This window comes from Odontesthes bonariensis, chromosome 3 (genome assembly GCF_027942865.1).
Source record: "Odontesthes bonariensis isolate fOdoBon6 chromosome 3, fOdoBon6.hap1, whole genome shotgun sequence".
In the NCBI taxonomy this organism is placed as follows: Eukaryota; Metazoa; Chordata; class Actinopteri; order Atheriniformes; family Atherinopsidae; genus Odontesthes; species Odontesthes bonariensis.
In genome coordinates this window covers 32816858-32836953 of record NC_134508.1, presented here as the reverse complement: position 1 = coordinate 32836953, position 20096 = coordinate 32816858, and the positions used below count along the sequence as shown (strand labels likewise).

At 39.4% G+C, this 20096-nt stretch overlaps 1 protein-coding gene across 1 annotated transcript in view; it reads left to right on the top strand.

Moving 5' to 3' along the window:
• The window catches only part of LOC142377474 (metabotropic glutamate receptor 4-like), a 216629-nt gene that overhangs the window by 38315 nt on the left and 158218 nt on the right, over positions 1 to 20096 (top strand). Inside the window, exon 2 of the mRNA XM_075461613.1 lies at positions 8064 to 9102. Coding sequence (XP_075317728.1) covers positions 8527 to 9102 — 576 coding nt within the window. The 5' untranslated portion in view covers positions 8064 to 8526. The remainder of the gene's footprint in view (positions 1 to 8063; positions 9103 to 20096) is intronic.

Here is a 20096-nt window from a genome sequence, read left to right as displayed (position 1 = left end):
ATGCAAAGTGAGGTTTGGAGATTCAGCAGCTTAGAAATCTGAGACTTTAGATGGAAGGAGCCCACGTTCACACTATATAGATATGTGATTGGAAGCTTGCCATTGATTTGAAGTATGACACAAATGGGTACAGAAGACTGCTGTTTGTCTTACATACACAGTTTGACAGCTGGCAAAAAAGAAATTCTTTTCATCAAGACCCTGTGTTTAGAGCTGCATGGAGGCGTATGATGGTCTGAAGATTTACGTCGTCTAAATTATGCAAATAGTTTTGTGGTGTTGTGCTGCGTTCATGCTTGTTAAGAAACTCTTGATCTGAAAGTTATTTTTGAAAATGTTTATCTTTGTTATGTTGTTGAAAATAATGATCTGTTCTAAGAAATATTTTGAAGGAACCCTGTTGATTACAGGCTGGAAAAGGAATGAAATGTAATGCTGCTCGAAATGATGCACAGAAATACTCTTTAGAGCTGGTGAAAATACAGATTGCAAGTTTCCAGTTTCATCAGTGAGGTGGGAATTACCGGGTTATGGTACTCGAAAGCGACAGGTGGTTATAGCTCCATTTAGGGTACTATTTTAATTCTGTCACAGTTCTGATTTTGCTACACACAAAAAAAATAAGTATTACCCTTAGACCACTTCAAACCTTATTGATGCATCTTTTTAAGGCTATTTCAGTCATCTTTTTTCTTTCATTAGAAACAAAGTGGCAGCCTCCCCTAAGCTCTCCAGTCCTTGTGCGCAGCTAAGCCTACTCTTTCCATTCATTTTCCTCAGGGCAGCACTACTTTCTACCTTCCTATTGATCTGCTGTGCAGCATCAACATGGTGGAGTGTCAATTAGAGAACCCCTCCTGCCCATCTGTGAGAGGAGAGCTTCCTCTAAAAGTCTCTCTGGCTGGCTTGGCCACCAAGCAGCTGCTCAAGTCTCAGAATAACCTGCTAACAATAAATATACATTAATTTCAGATGTGTTCTTGTTTGCATTTATAATGTCCCCCTTGTGGTAATAATTTAGCTGCAAAATAGACTAAAGCTGTGAAATTTTCAATGTAAAGTGATTTATATTAAAAAAAACAAAAAACAGGCAGTGTGAAGGTGTAAAGGGGGAGGTCTGTAGCTCATATTCAGCTGCTTCAAAGAGCATACCTAACCTGTTTTTCTTGTTTTTGGGTAAAGAGCAATTGTAAATGCAGGCAGGCTGAATAGACTGGAAGAGGAATGCAGATTTTGTCTTTTTGTAGTATTCTTAGTCGTAGAAACCAATGTTTATTGGGTGTTTGTTGATCTTTCCGGAGTCAAATTGGTGTTGTCTTGTACAGGGCAAAGACCAACACCCAATTCATAAGATTAGATGTTGTTTATGATTGTAAAAAAACTGTCAGCCAAGAGGATGATGAGCTCAAAGAAATGGCAAAACAAATTTGAAAAGTGCTAACTGTCAGAGAAAATTATTCTGATCACTTCAAGAACCTGACTGCTGAGTGTGAGTATTTAACTGATGAGACAAGCTGCACAATGTGCCATTCATCTGTTAGCTTATTTCATGGTTCGCTTTGAAGGACAAAAGGCTTCAGCGATGAAAACTCGATTAGATCTTAGAAGAGTCTTACCCACAGGGCTTCTTATAACTAATGTAGCCTATTGGTAGTCTGTGGAGTCAAAACAGTTGGCCACCATTTGGAAGGTCTGTGTTTTGATTCCTAGCTTCTCCAGTCCACATATCAAAGTATCTTGGGGCAAGATGTTAAGATTAGAGAAGTGCTATTTACTGTAATGCAGTCCATTTATATTTAGGTCAGTTTGGTATGTTCTGTCCCTTAAATGTCAACATACAGTTCAAATACTTTGCGAATATCAAAATTTGGTCCTTTTTTGCATTGAAATAGATAATTAAGTTGATTTGGTAATATGTCCGTCAGAAGCTGCCAGCCTGCATTGTGGTGCCGTAGTTTGTCAGGCGGCACAGTGTGAGCCGCTTGATAAAAGCAGATGCTCAGTAGCCATGACCACTACAAACCCTGGTGGCAAGGCTGGCTGGTGCAGCGTCTAAATGGCTGCTCGTGCTTCCTCAGGTTAGCAGCCCAGAGCCATGGCCGCTATCAGCTGCTGGGCTGCCAGATCACCTGGCGAGTGGTACACATTGAATATTGTTCAAAGTGATAGAAAGTGAATACCATTCCGATGCTTCCACTGCTGTAGCTGCTGACTTACTTGTCCTTGTCCTTGCTCTAGCTTCTAATTGTATTGGTTCCTTACAATGCTTGCATATTTACAGTAAAAATCAGTGCAACAAATGGTCAGGATTTGATCCAGTGATTTCTGTGGAACATGCAGGCTGACTGATTTTTCTTTTCAGAGACTGTACGTAGTGCTTTGCAGATAAGAAGAATGTAAATGCCTAGCTATTACATTTATGACAGATTTGATCCTGTCTATCTGTATGGAGGCCTGAAACTGCCATAATCTGAAGTAAATACAAAAACATATAAATGGCCATTTGTTTTTTTTCTCTAGTTTTCAACTGCATTCATTTTAGCTTGTGTTATAATGCCACTGTTTATTTACTTTGATATTCAATTTCAATTTTATTTATTTAATTGGAATATTTAAATTTCTTCCTTTTTATTTGCTTTTCATTTATTTATTTCTGTATTTTTTCTCTTTACATTGTTGATCTATTAGTTTTTTATTGTGTTGTTTTATTTCACAACACATTTAAAAAAATGAAAATAAAATTAGGTTATTTGTTATATTCATAGATGTATTCACTTCTCCATTCACTTCTTCATTATTTCCTCTTTCCATTTTCTTCCCCAGTTAATTTTCCGAAGCCCATTTTTTTATATTAAGAGGTTTCCTTTCTACATTTCCTGTCTCTGTTTTTACATTTCTGTATGCATTACTGCTTCATTAATCCAATGAGAATGTGGTCTCACTTCTCAGTGTCTTGTAACATATAGAAAAAACATCTTATGGACATAGGACTAAGGTTAGAATTGAATGTTTGTTGGAGGGGGGCTAAAAATGTAACATACTGTACTTTTAAATATTTAATTTTGTGCTGGAACAGCCAAAGCAGATACTGTTAATGTGCATTGTAAACACTAGAGGTCTTTATATTCTTCAGTATTATTATTAGGTTTGCAAGGCCATGTGATAATGCACACTTGTTTGGCTCAAGGTTATTGTATGGCCTTTTAAAATAAATGAACGTTCTCCAATATGCCTTTGCACCTGAGGAAAGGTTGTTCTAATATAAATCCTCAGTTGTTCCTGCAGCTGTCTTTGACATTTTGCATCTGGTAAGTGTTTTTTTGTTGTTTTTCTCAAGTCCATGTTATCCATGTTTGTTGGGGTATGCCATTAACAGGGCATGTCTAAATATACATACATTTTGACTTCCGTTTTGGTGCCTTTGGAACTTGTTTGTCCCTATCGTGTTTGTTGCAGTGCTTTAAAAGCAAGCTAGAAATGAGGCAGATTTACAGTCTGTCATGCTCGAAGAGTAATGAGAGCCACAACATTGCATCTGTGTTACATACAGTGTATTACAGCCGAGCTGTGAAAAATAAGATATACACTGAAAACACTTATTATGTTCAACCCAATTTCAAACACTGTGCTTTCATTTAGGTTAGTGCATCATTACATGTCACTTTGAATGAAGGTGTGAAAAGAGGTCTGTCGCAACCCCATTGGTTCATTATAACTGATTTCTCGGGTTTCAGATAAGTTTTGACAGTTTCCGATTATTTCACAGAGTATGGAAAACCCTCCCGGAATGCTCCCATTACCTTCGAAAATACTGAAAGAACCTTTTGCATTCTGGTCATTGAGGAAGCATGATAAGATATTGACGTGAAATGTTGCAAGACAAGCTCATCAACAAAATGTTTCATGTAATCTTAGATGTAAGATCTTTCTCCTGCAATTGCACAGACTGACACAAACTCACCCAGATTGGCAAGTGTTTTTCAGTCTGAAGAAGATATGAGCTGTCACCTCACCAGCCTTTCATTTCTACAGACTTGAAGTTTAATGGCATCTGTCTTGAATTCTGCACTCTTGCAGAACAGTTTCATATTTGAACAATTCAGTGCTTACAGTTGTATTTTTTCCTTTGTCCTATATATACACGGTGCAGCATCTGCTGCAGCAGCACCACTCACTCTCTTCATTTCAGTATTTGCTCTAATGCTAGATGTACTGCTGCTTGGTTTGTATTTCGTTATGGGGGCTAAGGTGAGTTGGCTGGCTTCCCAGTTGTCATCTGCTCTGCAGCAGTTTAAGTGGACCTGGAGTGAATCAAGTCTGAAAAATGACTTCTCACTCAGTAGGAGATAGTAGGGTGTATTCAAAGGACCTTGTCACTTCGAATATGCTCTCAATGAATCTCAGCCATTGCTGATCCGAGGCCTCAACCCACTCTGCTGGAAAACCAATGTCTAGAACCCCATTCTGCTACTCTGTGCAGAGATTGTTCCTTCAGAGCCCATCACAATTGCCGGACTGAACTGGTTACAGAAATGCAAATACAATATGGCTTTTAGTGGCATAGTGTGTCTCCCTCTCTGGCAGAAGTGATGTGTGAGTATCGGTGACCAAAAGGAATAGGGAGGTAATAATCATGTCAGTTTGTATATTTATATTACAAGACAGAGCCTTGAAAGTCAAACTAGTTGTACATCTAAATTGCATATTGTGCAAGCTTGTTAACAACATTTGAAATGGTAAAGAATCATCATATGATGTTTGATAACCCTCACATCTTTGAAACAATACTGCTATGGATTGCTATGGATACCTTTTAATTAAAGAGCTTACACAATTTCTTAGAAATGTTACAGGTTCTTTCTTCATTTTATTGGAATATGTTGATTAATTCATTGCCAAATTTACATGTTGTCCACCTTGTACAATGCAGGGATTTCTTAAGCTGATTAAGCTCCTATTCCAAGGTCCCATGAAAACGAGTTTTCAACGTTTCTATATTTCCGTTGTTGTAATAGTTTGGTAGTATTGCCCAGTGGAAGCAGCAGTAGCAAGGCAGTTTCTTCTCAATACTCAATGTCATGACGCATCTTTTCTAAAACAACAATAATTCCAAACAATTCATGCGCTGTCCCTCTTTAACAATAAGTTTATGCAATGCCAGCTTCTGTAGAGCCTTTAGGCGTGAACATTGGTGCTGAACCATGTCAAAACAGACAGTTGTTATTTACTACAACCCTACACTAGCAGCAGGAGGCTGTGTGACAGTGCTCTGTGATGCGCTGCTTAGCTTATCGACATCCAGTGTCGCTGCTCCTTGGGTGAAAAAAAACTTTAATTTGTCAAATAACCACATCGTGCCAGTACATTCTGGCCCCTGTCCTACAGTAGCTTTCTTTCTGTGGTGCTTTAACACAGTTGTTTGTCCTATATTTAGTTTCTTCCCAGCTTTTAAAGCAGCGCTGTCACGTGTCAAATGTTTTATGTAGACTAGATGAGGAGTGACTGATTGTTGTGGTTGAGAAAAAAATGGCAATTCTGTTTCTAGAATCTCGTCAGAAATATCGCTCCTCAACTAAGTCATTCAGTCAGTCAGTAGTGTTTTTCCACACAAAAGTTTAAACTAATGTCTCTCTGTGTGCAGGAAGACTTTGATGGTAACGTTTTATTATATAAGACGAATAGTTTTAGTTGTGCAAAAGTAATATTGCTGTTTAGCCTGGGAATTCCCATGCTGCTTTGCGCTCGATTTCATTCTCACTGCAAAGTCAGCCTGGAAACCACCGCCCTTTTTTTTGCCAGAGTTTGCGAACCAATCACAGAACGGGGGGGGGCAGCAAGACGATGACGACGTCTATGCGCTACACCGAAGCTTGTAGAGTGTTAATCCAACATGACAGCGGACACAACGTTACCGTTCAATGCAGCCTTAGAAAGTGTTTCGGAGTAGATTCACCCTGGGGTCATTTGAACCGTGACATCCAGCCAAGTAGCCCACCCGAAGTTTTTCCGATATTGGCTGAACATCAGCTGAGTTACTGAGTTATCCCGAATAGCTTAGTACAAGCGCTAACGGACCCTGGCAGTATCTCCAAAATTACCACACTAGAATCACATGTCATGACACCAAACTTCTACAGTAGTACAAATATGGTCTGTACTCACAAAACGATGCATTTGGAAGTTTGTACATAGTCCAGGAGTTTATTATTATCAACACAAGCCTGATAGCTTTTCTGCTGCTAAAGCTGCGTCGACGTCACTTCTGGGAGCTGGGAGCTTCAAAGTAAGATGAGGGTTGATCTACTACTGTAGACAACAAAGCAAGGCTGCTCAATTTCTCCATTATAAAAATAAATTCACAACTCTACAACATAAAAATTCATGTAGAATATAGCATATAGGCCTACTTTGTTGTCAATTTAAGTAGCTTAGAGCGCAAGTTTACTTTTATTTTACTTTTTTTTCTTCTTCCTCGTCGAATTTCTGTCGTCATCTGGTATAAGTGATACAATTGGCTATGAATCGCGCGCAAAGCAGCATGGGAAGAACCTGACGTCATTTGATAGACATTCGTAGCGCCCAATAAACGGCTCTAGGCATTCGTAAACCACGCCTCAAATACGAGAAAATGCACACCTAGTTCCCAGACCACCATCTCATCGAGATTGTGGACGCGTCAGCCAGGCTAATTGCTGTTTATAAATGAAGTTAATCTAAAAATCTACTGAATATAGGACTATTAAAGTAAATTTAATTGATTCTTTGTGATCAGAAAATGACTAACAGCCTACCAACTATGTAGGTCATTCTGCTACTTTCAAGACACAAGATCATTAGGGCTGGTATTGGTATCGATTTTATTCCAATTCAAGAGGTTGCAACTCGGTTCAATTTCCAATTCGATTCAATATCCAGCCAAATAATTCATATAACGTGCAAATTTGGCTTGGCTATAAAAGAGGTATAATGAAAATATCATATAAGAGTAGTTGCAAAAATAAACAAAATGTACTTGCTGGTTTGGTCCATTATTAAAAACTTTTGCTTTGCTTTTGTCAAGCTTCTCTCAGTCAGCATGTTTTCTGTGTCTGAAATGCTGCCACACATATGCCTTTGAGGGATGCCAGTGAGAGAGAAAGATGGCTCTGTAGCCTGGTGCAGTTTTTGAGAAAATGTGAAAGGTATTTTCAGTATTTTTCATCGTTAAATGTTAAAGGAAAACAAATATTCCAAAAATATTTTTGTATGTGGTTTGTACGTATAGCTCTTAGAAAATTGTAATCGACAGGTCAGACCTTAGTTTAAAAAATGAAACTAGAAACTGTGCATCTGTAAAGGGCATTATTACTCTGATCTGTTGAATGGGATCTTTGGTTATAATACCTATAATAATTTCAGATCAATTTCTTACATCCCAACCTTTGATTTGTTGTACTTGTCTTTCCTGCAAGCCACAGAACCATCTGTAATAAAAATTTGTAATTTCCTTTTCTCTTGTCATAAGCAGAAATGCCTCCATTTAGCACAAAGAGACTTTATCAGTAGCTTTTTTAGGTCTTCTGAGCTTCCCTCTAATTCTGAAATGTATCTAATGATTTGACAGACTTTAAGGCAGCAGTGGTAATGCATTGGTACGCTACTGCTGCTGACAGTGCCAGTACCACAGTGTTATTACTGAAACCATAGAATGTCAGTGATTTTTTTTTTTTTTTTTGGTTTGTAAGCTTAATGTTAGAGACAGGAAACATAAGTCATAAAAGCATTGCAGCTTCATAATGGTAACTGCTGATAAAATTGATAGTTGGAAATAAAATATTTAGATCTGACTATGGTCAACCAGTCTTGAGAGTCCATGCCAGCCTTCTGAAATTAAAAATGGAAGAAAGTGTAAGAGGAAAGAAATTAGTTTGAGAATGGAACTGTCTCCTTATTCCACCTAATGCTGCAGTTAAAAGGTTAAGTAAAAAAGAGCTATTGAAAAGCTCATACCAATTCAAATTCTTTTGCCCTTCTCTGTTTTCTCTTTGCCCTGCCTCACTTCAGTTCTCTTTTTCATCTTTTAGGAATTCACTCTGAAGCCTGTGGACCTGAGAAGGCCTGAGGGCTCTGACATACACCAAATCTCTGCCCAGGGGAACAGAGAAGATTAAAAACTTCTGATTGAGGTGGAGAGCAAAGAGACACAAAGAGAAGGAGGAGAGACGGAAGAAAAAAGCTTATCGGTCACCTTTGTTCTTCTTAATGCCCCAAGTGAAGGATCTCCATAGGCAAGTCTCTGAATAACAGAAGACAGAAAGCTGCCCACCACAGAGGTCCAATGATGGAGTGAGGGAGTGAAAGAAGAGAAGAGAACAGGATTACATCCTGTGCTGGAGCCAAGCTCATATTCTGCATTTATTGAATACCTAGGAGAGAGCAGAGACATGAGAGGAAGCCTTTTTCCTGCCAACTGCTTCAAGAGGTTTTGCAATTAACCCTCTGGCCATCATAAAATAATACCTGGCTCTTCTTGTTTTGTGATTGGTGATGTGGATGTGTGCTTGGACCGTGATCATGTTTCCGCTCCCGGCATGTAGACCGCATCGGACCAGTTGTCAAAGAAACAGCCAGATTTTGTCACTGCTTGTGCTGCTGCTTCTTTTTTATGGCTCCCTCAAGGCCACTCAGGCTGCCAAACCCAAAGGGCCTGGACAAACGCATTTGAACTCTATTCGCATTGATGGAGATATCTCTTTAGGTGGGCTATTCCCTGTGCATGCCAGAGGCCATGATGGGAAGCCTTGCGGGGAGCTGAAGAAGGAGAAAGGTATACATAGACTAGAGGCCATGCTCTTTGCCCTTGACCGCATCAATAATGACAACAATCTGCTGCCTAACATCACGCTGGGAGCACGAATCCTGGACACCTGTTCCAGGGATACTCACGCCTTGGAGCAGTCCCTCACCTTCGTGCAGGCTCTTATAGAAAAGGACGGGACAGATGTCAAATGTCTTGGTGGGGGAGCGCCAATCATCACCAAACCTGAGAGGGTGGTGGGTGTCATTGGAGCCTCCTCCAGCTCCGTTTCCATCATGGTGGCCAACATACTGCGCCTCTTTAAGGTAAGATACCACCACAGTTACTGGTTCGTATGAAATGCAGGAAAAAAGCAACAATGATTTGTGATGTGTTTTTTCTGCGTTGATCTTCTTACGCACAGTGTTTGTTTGAATAATTAATAACTGATAAAGAACACAAGCAGCAGAACTAAAGGAGCAAACAGTGTGTTTTATATCTGCTGCCACTTAAGAGATGCTTCCATAACTTTGGAAAAGAGATTCCATTGTAAATCTCATCCTGGAGGAGTTGGTTGCTAAGCAATCAGAGGTATTGCCTGTCACAATACAGGAGTGATTAATAGGATTCATGATTTAATTTTTTATTTTTTTCCTGAATAGCCTTTCACAGAATCAGTTTGGCGTTTACATCTACTCGCACTATGGAAAAAATGTGTTCTGTTCATGGACATTTGGACGTTTGATTAATTATTTAACAGATATTTTATTTTCTCGCCAGTCAGCCATAGCAAATGTAATAGTTCCTTCTACTTTACTGAAGGTATGATTGCTATTTACCGACTGGCTCACTACAAGATGACACTTTTCTTTAAAATAATTAGTCATGTGTTTGCAATAGCTGTGTGGTCATTACACATTTTAGTGCAAATATCAGTTTTATTGGTGCTGTGGCTTTTTTTTAAATTTTGTGATTACCTTAAAAAAAGGACTCCTTTTCACTTTCAGAAAACACTTAGACTCAAAACTTTACAATGTACTTCAAATTCTCTTTGTTAAACTGGACTCCAAAAATGATGTCTAACACAACACGCTCTCCCTCACCTTTTCTTCAAAGTACCACAGTGTGAGAAGCTGCTTCAGTAAGAACATTCCTGAACTTGTTTTAGAGTCCATCTTACACACACTTTAACAGTCCAGACGTTTACAGTCATCACACAGAGCTCATGCACTACATACATCACAACAACATGCATTTTTTTTTATGGATCCAAAAGGCAAAATGTTTTTAAAATAATGATAAAAAAGTAGTTGTTGAAACCAAACATGTCGTGTTCAGAGCTTCTTGTTGTTTTTGTGTCTTTGCCAGTTGTCTATGTCTCAAACTCAGTGGTATTTGTTTCTGGAGTGTAGACAAAAGCAAAAAGATGTTACCTTGGGCCCTGGGAAGAACATTTTCATTGTCTGTGATTCTTTAAAAAATTAGATTTTTTTATAGACCAACAGATTAATGTTTTAATTTAAATGATAATTGCAAGGTTAATAAGTAATGAAAATAATCTTTAGTGTTGGTGATGGAGGGCCAGGAAGCATAATGAACAGTGGTTCTCACTGCTTGGCCTGCTGATGCTGTTAGCACCTGTGCCAATTGCTAATGGACCAGATTCCTGATGCTGTCACACCACCAAAATTATGACTTTGATATGAGACCTTCTTAAACATTTTGATACTAGTATTGAAAGTATGCAATAGCCTAGTAAATAAAGACCTAAAAGATAACAAATGTAATGAAATAATAGACAGCAGTACTTGGCTTTAATCTTATTTATTTGAAGTATATGACTATGACTATTATGAAAAATTTTCAACCAGATATGATGTACTAAGCAGGGTTTTTTAAGACTTGATACACCTTTGTAATGGAGGTAAGCTCTACTCATAATAAACAATAATCATCAGAAATGTACAGATTGTCATTACTCTAAACAGTAGAAATTGATCCCTTATGCCCGGTGTTGATTTGCATACTTTCAAACACCTGATTGTTGTGGCCTGCAAGTTGTAAAGTAACCAGTATGAATGTTGAATTTGCATGTAGAGATGTGCCACTTTGATGACTTAGCTAAACAGATAATTCCAAGATAAACATTTGCTCTTAATTGCCTCAACCGTGTCTGATGCGGCAAAAGCTCGCTTGTCACAAAAATAAATCTTACGATTAGATTTGAGGGCTGGGCTCAATGATAACACTATCATGTTTGCAAACCTGTCACTCTTTGTGACATGCTTTAAGTTGTGTGTGTTTGCTTCTCTGGTCTATCCTCAGTCCAAATCAACACCGCCAATGAGTGTAAACTTTAGTTTTGGCAAATTAAGGTTTGGGATTACTGCTTAAAGGGGAACTCCGGGGCATTTGAAGCGCGTTTCCATTGCTAGAGGTTGTCAAATACTGATAGTAGGACACAGAGAGGTGCAAATCTGCGCTCCCTGTGTGGAGATCGCGCTGTTCGCACAGCGTGTTATGCGAGGCTAATACGTGGTGGCTAAGGGGCAAATGCTAACCCTTCCACGTAAAACAACAACTTGCACACAGCAGAAACGTCACACCACTTTATAAACCATCCGACAATAAAGTCACAAGCCTTACCATCAAAACCATATGCATGGTTCTCACATTACTGGCATGGGGACGTTACAAAACAACTTTATAAACAGCATGTAACTCACCGGCTGGTTGTAGGCTCGCGCATGTGAAAGCCCAAAAGAGTCGATGGACGATAATCCCATATACAAAACAATTATATTCTCTAGAAAAACTGCGTTCAAGTATTTAAAACATTACAACAATATTACTGGGCATGTATTGTAAGGCTTGTGACTTTATTGTCGGATGGTTTATAAAGTGGTGTGACGTTTCTGCTGTGTGCAAGTTGTTGTTTTACGTGGAAGGGTTAGCATTTGCCCCTTAGCCACCACGTATTAGCCTCGCATGACACGCTCTGCGAACAGCGCGATCTCCACACAGGGAGCGCAGATTTGCACCTCTCTGTGTCCTACTATCAGTATTTGACAACCTCTAGCAATGGAAACGCGCTTCAAATGCCCCGGAGTTCCCCTTTAAGAGGCTGGTAAACTTTTAGAAATGACAGCACTTGTTTATTTGTACCAGCTTAGACTGATGTGACTCTGTCCACCACACCTGTGACATTAGTGTTTTAAATCTGAGAAACTTACTATTTAGCACTTTTTATGTCTCTTTAAAGCGGCAGTCGGCAACTTTTTTTTAGTCATATTAGCTTGAACTGTCATGGGATTCTGGAAGTAGAATATTAAATAGGCTGTTTAGGAAAAATAACGAAATCTGTAGCTCCCTCTGAAGCCTGTAATCATGCTTACAAAAACCGAGCGCTCCCGGCTGTTTTTAACCAATCAAGTTAGGGTGGAGGAATCCTACCTGTCAATCACAGCTTGTGCACACACTGCTGAGCGTGAGTCTGCCCCAGCTTGTGTGCGCTCACACTGGTGTGAACTCACGTGCACAACCTCGTCCACAGAGGGGGAGGGGTTTGGGGGGCGATTCGGAGCTTGTTAGAGGTTGGGGGAGGGACCTGAGAGTTGTATCAGTTCGAATTTTCCGACTTTAGACTCGCAATTTTGAAAACTTGCCGACTGCAGCTTTAAAGGAGAAGTATTTTTTTTTTTTTTAAACCTGGACCTTATTTCTGGCATAAAATAACTTAATCTACTCACTGATAACAGTTTGGTGAAAGTCTGCGTTCTTCGGAAGATATTTAGATTACTCGAGATCTGTATATATCCATATAATAGGCGAGAACTGGGGCATAGACAATACAGCCTCTAAATAAGGCATTATCTGTCTTTATATCACCAATACTTTAAGCCGAATGAATGAATGAATGAACGCGTACTATTGCACTGTTAGCTCATAGCTGCTGTGTTGTTGTTATTGGTGGCTATCAGGGGGCTTATGGGAAGCTTTCTACACACACGTTTATTTGGATTACTTCATCATCGCGCCACTGCAGCATTGAAGTGAAAGATAGATATGGTTAGTGATAGGGCTGGGTGATATGGGAAAAAGTCATTTTTTATATCAGTCGATATATATCACGATATAAAATAAATCACTATTTTGTGAATTTTAAATATTCCCTGTTACTCTTAATTGAGATTTGACGAAATCAGAAGGTTAATTTTTAATTAAATAGTTATTTTCTGTCAAAGTTGAACATGACATGTGACACTATACAACTGAGTTTGTATTTTGTTTCAGATAAATACAGAACAGGTATTTTAAATTAAAATCCTATATCTGACCGGTCAACTGTTTGCCCTCCAGCAGCGTTTGTCTCTCTTGCTGTTCGGGAGCTCTTTCCCGACGTCTCAGCTGATATACACATCCCTCACAAACGTAGTAAACTTACTCAGCTACTTGTAGAAGAAACACACAGGAAACATGTTGCTCTGAACTTGCTCGCTTGATTCAGTGAGGAGGTGCCGCTCTCTTTATGAAACATTGACCGGGAACACAACTACGACGCATATTTGTGTGTAAAGATTGTCTATAGTGACAGACATTGCACTCTAACGTCAACTAATCAAAAAAAAGTTTGCATTCTCTGTGCTCAAACAGATGGCACTGCTTCAGGTGATGAAAAAGATTAGTGGTATTCTCTGTCTTTGTCGGAACATGTGCTCGACATAACACGCTACTCTGTTTCGTGCTTACAGTTGACGCGTCGCTCACGGCGGTGGCGGCCCGTGACGTCAAAATAACGTTTCATGCATGGCGCTTGCCTTGAAAAGACGGCGCAGCACGTTGTCGTGCACCAGTCAATTTTTGTAACTTGGCTGCGCCGAGAACAACAAACCAGATGGACCAATTTGAGACCAGGCTCAGTCAGGAGGTGCGTTTGTACAGGCACCTGTACGAAACTGCAGTGAAACAGCACAGGGACCACGTAAACTCCCAAAACTCGTGGACAGAGATTGGCAGAACTTTGGGGAAAGAGGGAGAGTTCTGGAACAATGTGTGGAAGAAGCTCCGGGACAGATACATGAAGGCAAAGAAGAGGGCAGAGACTCGAAGTAGTGATGCCGGGGGCTTCAGACCTTCACCTCTTTTAACTGAATTAAAAAATTTAAATTATCCAGATATTGCAGCAGTATTATTGATGACAGTGTTCCTGCTCTTGACAGTGGCATTGTTTTCTTCTCGACTTTTGTGGTTGTAGAGTAGCGGTAACCTTCACCTAGCAGCGACACCTCTGTGATGGAGAAAATTGCAATTACTGGCGCATCGACTTGCGCCACCGTATATAGCTGGCACGAAATCGTGACGTCATCAATATAGCTCGTGCTAGCAGACGCGGCAACCATGCTAGAGCCTTAGGCGAGCGATGTTGATGACATCACGATTTTGTGCCAGATTTACCAACGCTGAACCTCTTCTCTTTGCTCCCAAACAGAATGATCTTAGTTTTGTCTTCATTTAACTGTAGAAAAGTCTCTCTCATCCAGATGTTTACTTCCTCCAGACACTGACACAGTACGTCTGCTGGGCTGCAGTTGTGTGGTGACAGAGACGCATAAAGTTGTGTATCGTCTGCATAACTGTGATAATTGATGTTGAAGTTCTGCAATTTCTGACCCAAAGGGAGCATATACAAGTTAAACAAAAGAGGTCCAAGAATTGACCCCTGGGGAACTCCACAAGTCATGGCCAATTGTCAGATTCATAGCTGCCAACTGTAACAAAATAACTCCGGCCTTCTAAGTAGGACCTGAACCAGTTATGGACCGCTCCAGAAATTCCAACCCAGTTTTCCAGCCGTTGCAACAGGATTCTGTGATCTACAGTATCAAACGCAGCGCTGAGATCCAACAGAACCAGGACTGAAACATTACCAGAATCAGTATTCAACCTAATGTCGTTTAACACTTTGACCAGAGCTGTTTCAGTGCTGTGATGACGTCTGAAGCCTGATTGAAACTTATCAAGACTTCCACTTTCATTCAGAAAGTCGCTGGGCTGGTTAAATACAACTTTCTCAATAATCTTGGATATAAAAGAGAGGTTAGAGACAGGTCTGTAGTTGTTCATCATAGAGGCGTCGAGAGTTCTCTTCTTTAGGAGTGGCTTAATGGCAGCTGTCTTTAGTGACTTGGGAAAAATGCCTAATGCCGGTGAGCTGTTAACTATTTGTACGAGATTTGTAGGACACTTTCTACCGAGGTAAAAACAGTTTTTAAAAAGTCGGATGGTATTATGTCCAGAGTGCAAGTTATTTATAGAGGATTTTAGATATTTCGTAACATAAGTGATTGTTGTATTTGAGACTTATTAAAGGCAACATTATGCAAGACTCACAAGTAAAAGTCTTATACTAAGAGAGTTTAGTGTAGGGCTGTCTGTTTGTAGGTGTGCTATACTAAAGTGTAACTCAATAGAAGCCATGAATTATATACTATTTGTCAGAGATTTAGTTACGTTTTTTTTCAAAGCAAGAAACACCTAAACAGGAAATAAACTGTATAGTCTATATCAAGCCTATTTGGAAAATTATTTCTGTCAGAGTTCTAGATTTTGATGTGATTTGATGTGATGAATGTATCATTCTGTTTATTTATTTTAAGTTAATCAAATACTCCACAGGAACACCCTGCAGTCTATGTTTTATTTGATAAGCTCCCTTATTTCCCCATGGGATGTATCCTCCTTGTCGGGGGCCTCCAGCTTTATCAGAGAACCAAGTGTGACAACATACACACATTAAGGTTTTCTGCTCCCTTTTACATGGTTTTAAGATTACAGTTGTGAGTCTATTTCAGGTTGTGTGTGGTTTTAAGTATATATGTGCATAAACAGTTTGAATCAGGCATACCAGGGCCTTTTGATGAACAGTATTTTTGTCTTTCACCTACCAAATATGTTTGCATGTGCACTCACACAGGTAATGTGAGCTCGATGTGAGCCACAGTAATGAGCTTCTCCTGCTGTGTGTTTCTTATTTCACTCTCACGTGGAAGCATCAAATCCTTTGTCATTAACGCAGTGCTTGTTCCTTCTCCATTAATACACATTAGCATTGTCCTTGCATATTAAATTTGAATTTCTCTGATCCAATTTTTTTTTTTATCCTTGATTTATGTATTGGCAATCCCTGCTTCTGGCCTTTTGGATTCAGAATAATTGAGGTTAGGAAAGCAACTTCAGTCTGCCAGCAGGTTGACTAGATCAACATGGTGGGATTTGCGAGTTACTATCATTTGAGCCTCCGAGTCACGTTATTGAAAATCTTCCAATCTGGCCAATCAGTCAGCATCCACTCTAACTAAATAACAGTCATTATAACAATCAGAAATGAGAGTGAGCTTCTGACATGAGGTAAAGTAGTCTGGTTGGTTACATAGATTAAACAGTAAACCTTTAATGGAGAGTGCTGTGTGGTCATTTAGATGGGGTCTTGAGTAATGGCTTCCCAGGGATCCATAGGTCAGCCAGATGCCAGCTGATACTTCTGGTCCTGATGGACCTGCTGATGGTCCGGAAGGGTTTTTAACTTTACAGTTTTCTCATAACGTCCTCTGCACCAGCAACGCATCATTTACATCATGATCCAGCATGCAGACAGGACAACTGCAACTACCAGCACTACAGCTTCACATGATAGTTTGCTTTAAATGAAGCCAGTGCACAAGCCCCAGCTCAGCATACAAATGAAGACAAACAGGCTCTTTGACACGTAGACATGCACATGAATGCACTTATACAACCGAAAAACACAATGCGCAAAAATTGCAGCACTCAGACAGACACACTAAGTACATGATGCCTCACACAAAGAAACAACTTTACACAAAGAAACAACTTTACACAAAAGCAATCAAGCACATTTGGAGGCAAACTCCTCTTAACCCAGCAGCAGCAGCGACCCTAGAGAAGTTAGCAGGTTTACAGTAAAGTGTTTCTTCAGCACACAGCTGCATACAGATGTCCAGAGCAGTTTGATGAATATTTTACTCCAACCTTATGGTAACACGGGGACCTGGAGCTGCAGCTGAAGAATATTTTATTGTAGTTCTGAGAAGTGGGAGCTTCTGTGACAAGCATTTGGGGAGAAGATAATTCATGATCACAGACGAGCTATGTCAGATGATTACATCATTCATTTACCTTGCAGATGTGCTCATAAAGTTGACACACATCACCTAAAACGCAGATTACTCTACGCATTTAGCTCAGCAGGAGCTTCTGAAAGGGATTTCCTTTTCAACTCTGCCACAGCAAAAGCTTGGCTCCTGTTCAGTGAAAAGGAGGGCATTTTTATACATTTATTTTGTTCTGTTCTGTGGTGCACATCAGTAACACAATGGTGAGGCAGTGACCCAGGTTTAAGGAGCTTAGTGCATTCTAGCCTTTAATGCCCACTGTAAAGCATTTTACTGGCTCCAGGTTCTGACATTAGTTTGCTGCTGTACTGGACACATCATCTCATATTCACTGACTAGTTATTTTCAGCAGTAAAGGGCTCAGAACAGCTCGAAATGATCCATTAAGAGGAAACAGAATAAAATAATTTTTCATGCAAGAACCTACAGGGCTTCAGGATCCCTTTCTTTCTGACATTTTCTTTCAACCTCTTAGTTTATGCGTTTATGAGTTGTGACAATCTGGTTTCTGTTTGTACTATTTGTGTAACTCTAATGAATATGTGTATATACTGTATATGTAGCAAATAAAACTATGTATTGTCTGTTTGTGGAAAAAGGACACTGATCTAATAATGAGACAAGATGTGTCATATGTAGGCAGGGTTTCATCTTATAAGCATACAACAGCCTAACTTGATGCAAGAGGAAAAGGAAAGAAATTTTGGGTATAAAGTAGTTCCGACACACCTTAAATCTCATTCAAGGTCTGAATTTTGCTGATGTTTGCTTTTGCTATATCTTTTTTTTTTGCTACCACGACTCATTTCTAAGTATGTGCACTTGGAAGAAAAATACTTATAGTAAAGCCGCAATTGCATAACACCATGTGAGATAAAAGCTGTCTGTGTCGATTTCATTTAAAGTATGGTTGTACAGAAAGAACCTTGTTGCATATAAAACTGTAAGAGGGATGGAGCATATCATGAGTAGTTGACAGTATCTTTGGTGAGATCCTTCAGTGAGCAAGCTGATCCATTCTGCAGCTGTCTTCTAAGCTCCATCACATCTCCGTCTCCCAGAGGTGCTCGCCATCTGCTTTGTTGCAACCTCTTTTAGCATGTTAATGGTTATTTCCCCCCAGTTGATCCTCTGCTCCAGACTGTACACATTTTAGCTTCAGCCCAGTTTGGTAAAATCTGGTAATGTTTGGCTTGTATGATCATCTAATGTACCACACAGCCTCAAATATTCTCTTTTTCTGTGAGGAATCCTTCTGTTGAATGGGGAACTAGAGCAATGCTAGAAAATGCTACACTGGTTTCTCTTTGAGTCCTTGTGTAATTAAAAAAACAACAACAACAAAAAAAAACAACATCAGAACTTCTAGGGAAAATTTGATATAATCTAATACATTTAAATGCATGCTTTTGGTGTTAAGCCGGATCAAAACAGAAATAGTTTAGTAGCTCAAGTGGACATGACATGATCAGTTCCAGTCATTTATATCTTTATCTTGGGTACCTCTAGATTAGCTTTGCACATTTCAAACACGCTAAGTTTTTAAACAAGACCAAACATGAGATGCAAGTGTATGTGCTTTAGCCAGATTTGGATCCCGAACATCAAAGTGAGCAGCATGACAAACTGTCACCATTTAGATTACGGCAGGACATCTCTGTTGGGTCAATAGGCTCAGTACCTGCAGCTGTGCAAGATTAAGTTATGTCATCTTACAGTTCCTCACCTTGCATATATCTTTCTCTATACTTCCATGTTGATGGGTGAAAATTTGGTAAGTGTGATAAAATGCCAACCTTGGCAGCAATCATCAGGTCCCCAGTACTAGAAAAGGTAATGGTGCTGTCTCTATGCCTGTATGCATATAGCCTCTTTGCACAAAAGTTAGTTTTGAACAATACATGATATACCCTTATAAAGCTAGATTTGTCGACTTTTAGCTTCAGTCTCACTGTAAAGACAGCATCGTTCTGGGCCATGTTCACAAAAATGTTGTCAGTGAAGAGTGGTGAGTATTTTTTGAAACAGCTCATTCCCTGCAGAACCATAACTTTTGCTTTTAGAAATGCTCTGTGGTGGAGAATGTGCACGATCTAGCTTCCATAGATGCGCACTGCCTGGAGAATTTTACCATGAAAGGAAATCCGAAACAACGTCATATTGGTGACAAATGTGGAGAAATAACAAATCTCACAGAGATTACTATACACAGCATTTAATTATTGCTTGTTTATTATATTTCTTTGCTGCAATCACCACAACTTTTAAGGGTTTTGAGCATGAGATAACGGTTTCTTTTTGGTAGACAATCCTTAATTATGCTACAAATGTCTTTCAATTTTCACCATGTTGAGGCCTCCATATTGTGAAGACCTGAAAAATGGGTCATATAATTTCATGCTTTGTCCCACCTCGCCCTGATGGTTTTTATTCCCTCGTAAAACTTCTAGTGACACATTATAGTGACAGTCCTGTGCCAAAATTGATTTAGCTGCTCATTTGGAGGAGTGACAGTTATATCAAGATTAACTAGTGTGAGCCCATCGGGGCGTCTCATGTCAGCCAAGCCCTCTCATTCAGTAAGCCAGTGCCAAGATGATTGTTCAGTGTCTAATTCATATTTTTGACTTGCTGTACACGGACCTCACTTTAACAAGATGTCATGTTCAACTTCAGTCAGAATTGTTTGTGAAGTTGATGTTATATACTTCTTTGGTAATGTGGTGTAATGCCTACTTACAGAGCCTACTTGTGTCATATTGTGGAAAAAGAAAATTTTCAGGTTTACTTACTGATTTTCAATATAAACATGTTTCAAATGTGAATACATCACTTTCTTTATTAGCCTGAAATTTTGACTGTATCATTTTAGCTTCTAAAGGGCAAACCGGCAACACATGGAAAAATGGCATAAGGCCCGTTGTTACTTTGTAATATCAAAATGAGAGCCATTTTTGCCACATTACATTAAGTCAGTGTGGGAGCTGCAGATAATAATCCAACTATGCCATTAACAAAATACTGTCTGATTATGCACCTATTAAGTCATCACTTTCATTCTTCTTTCTTTGATATTTAATATACATACAATGACTGTGTTGCAGTTTTACACTTTGATCAGCCACAGA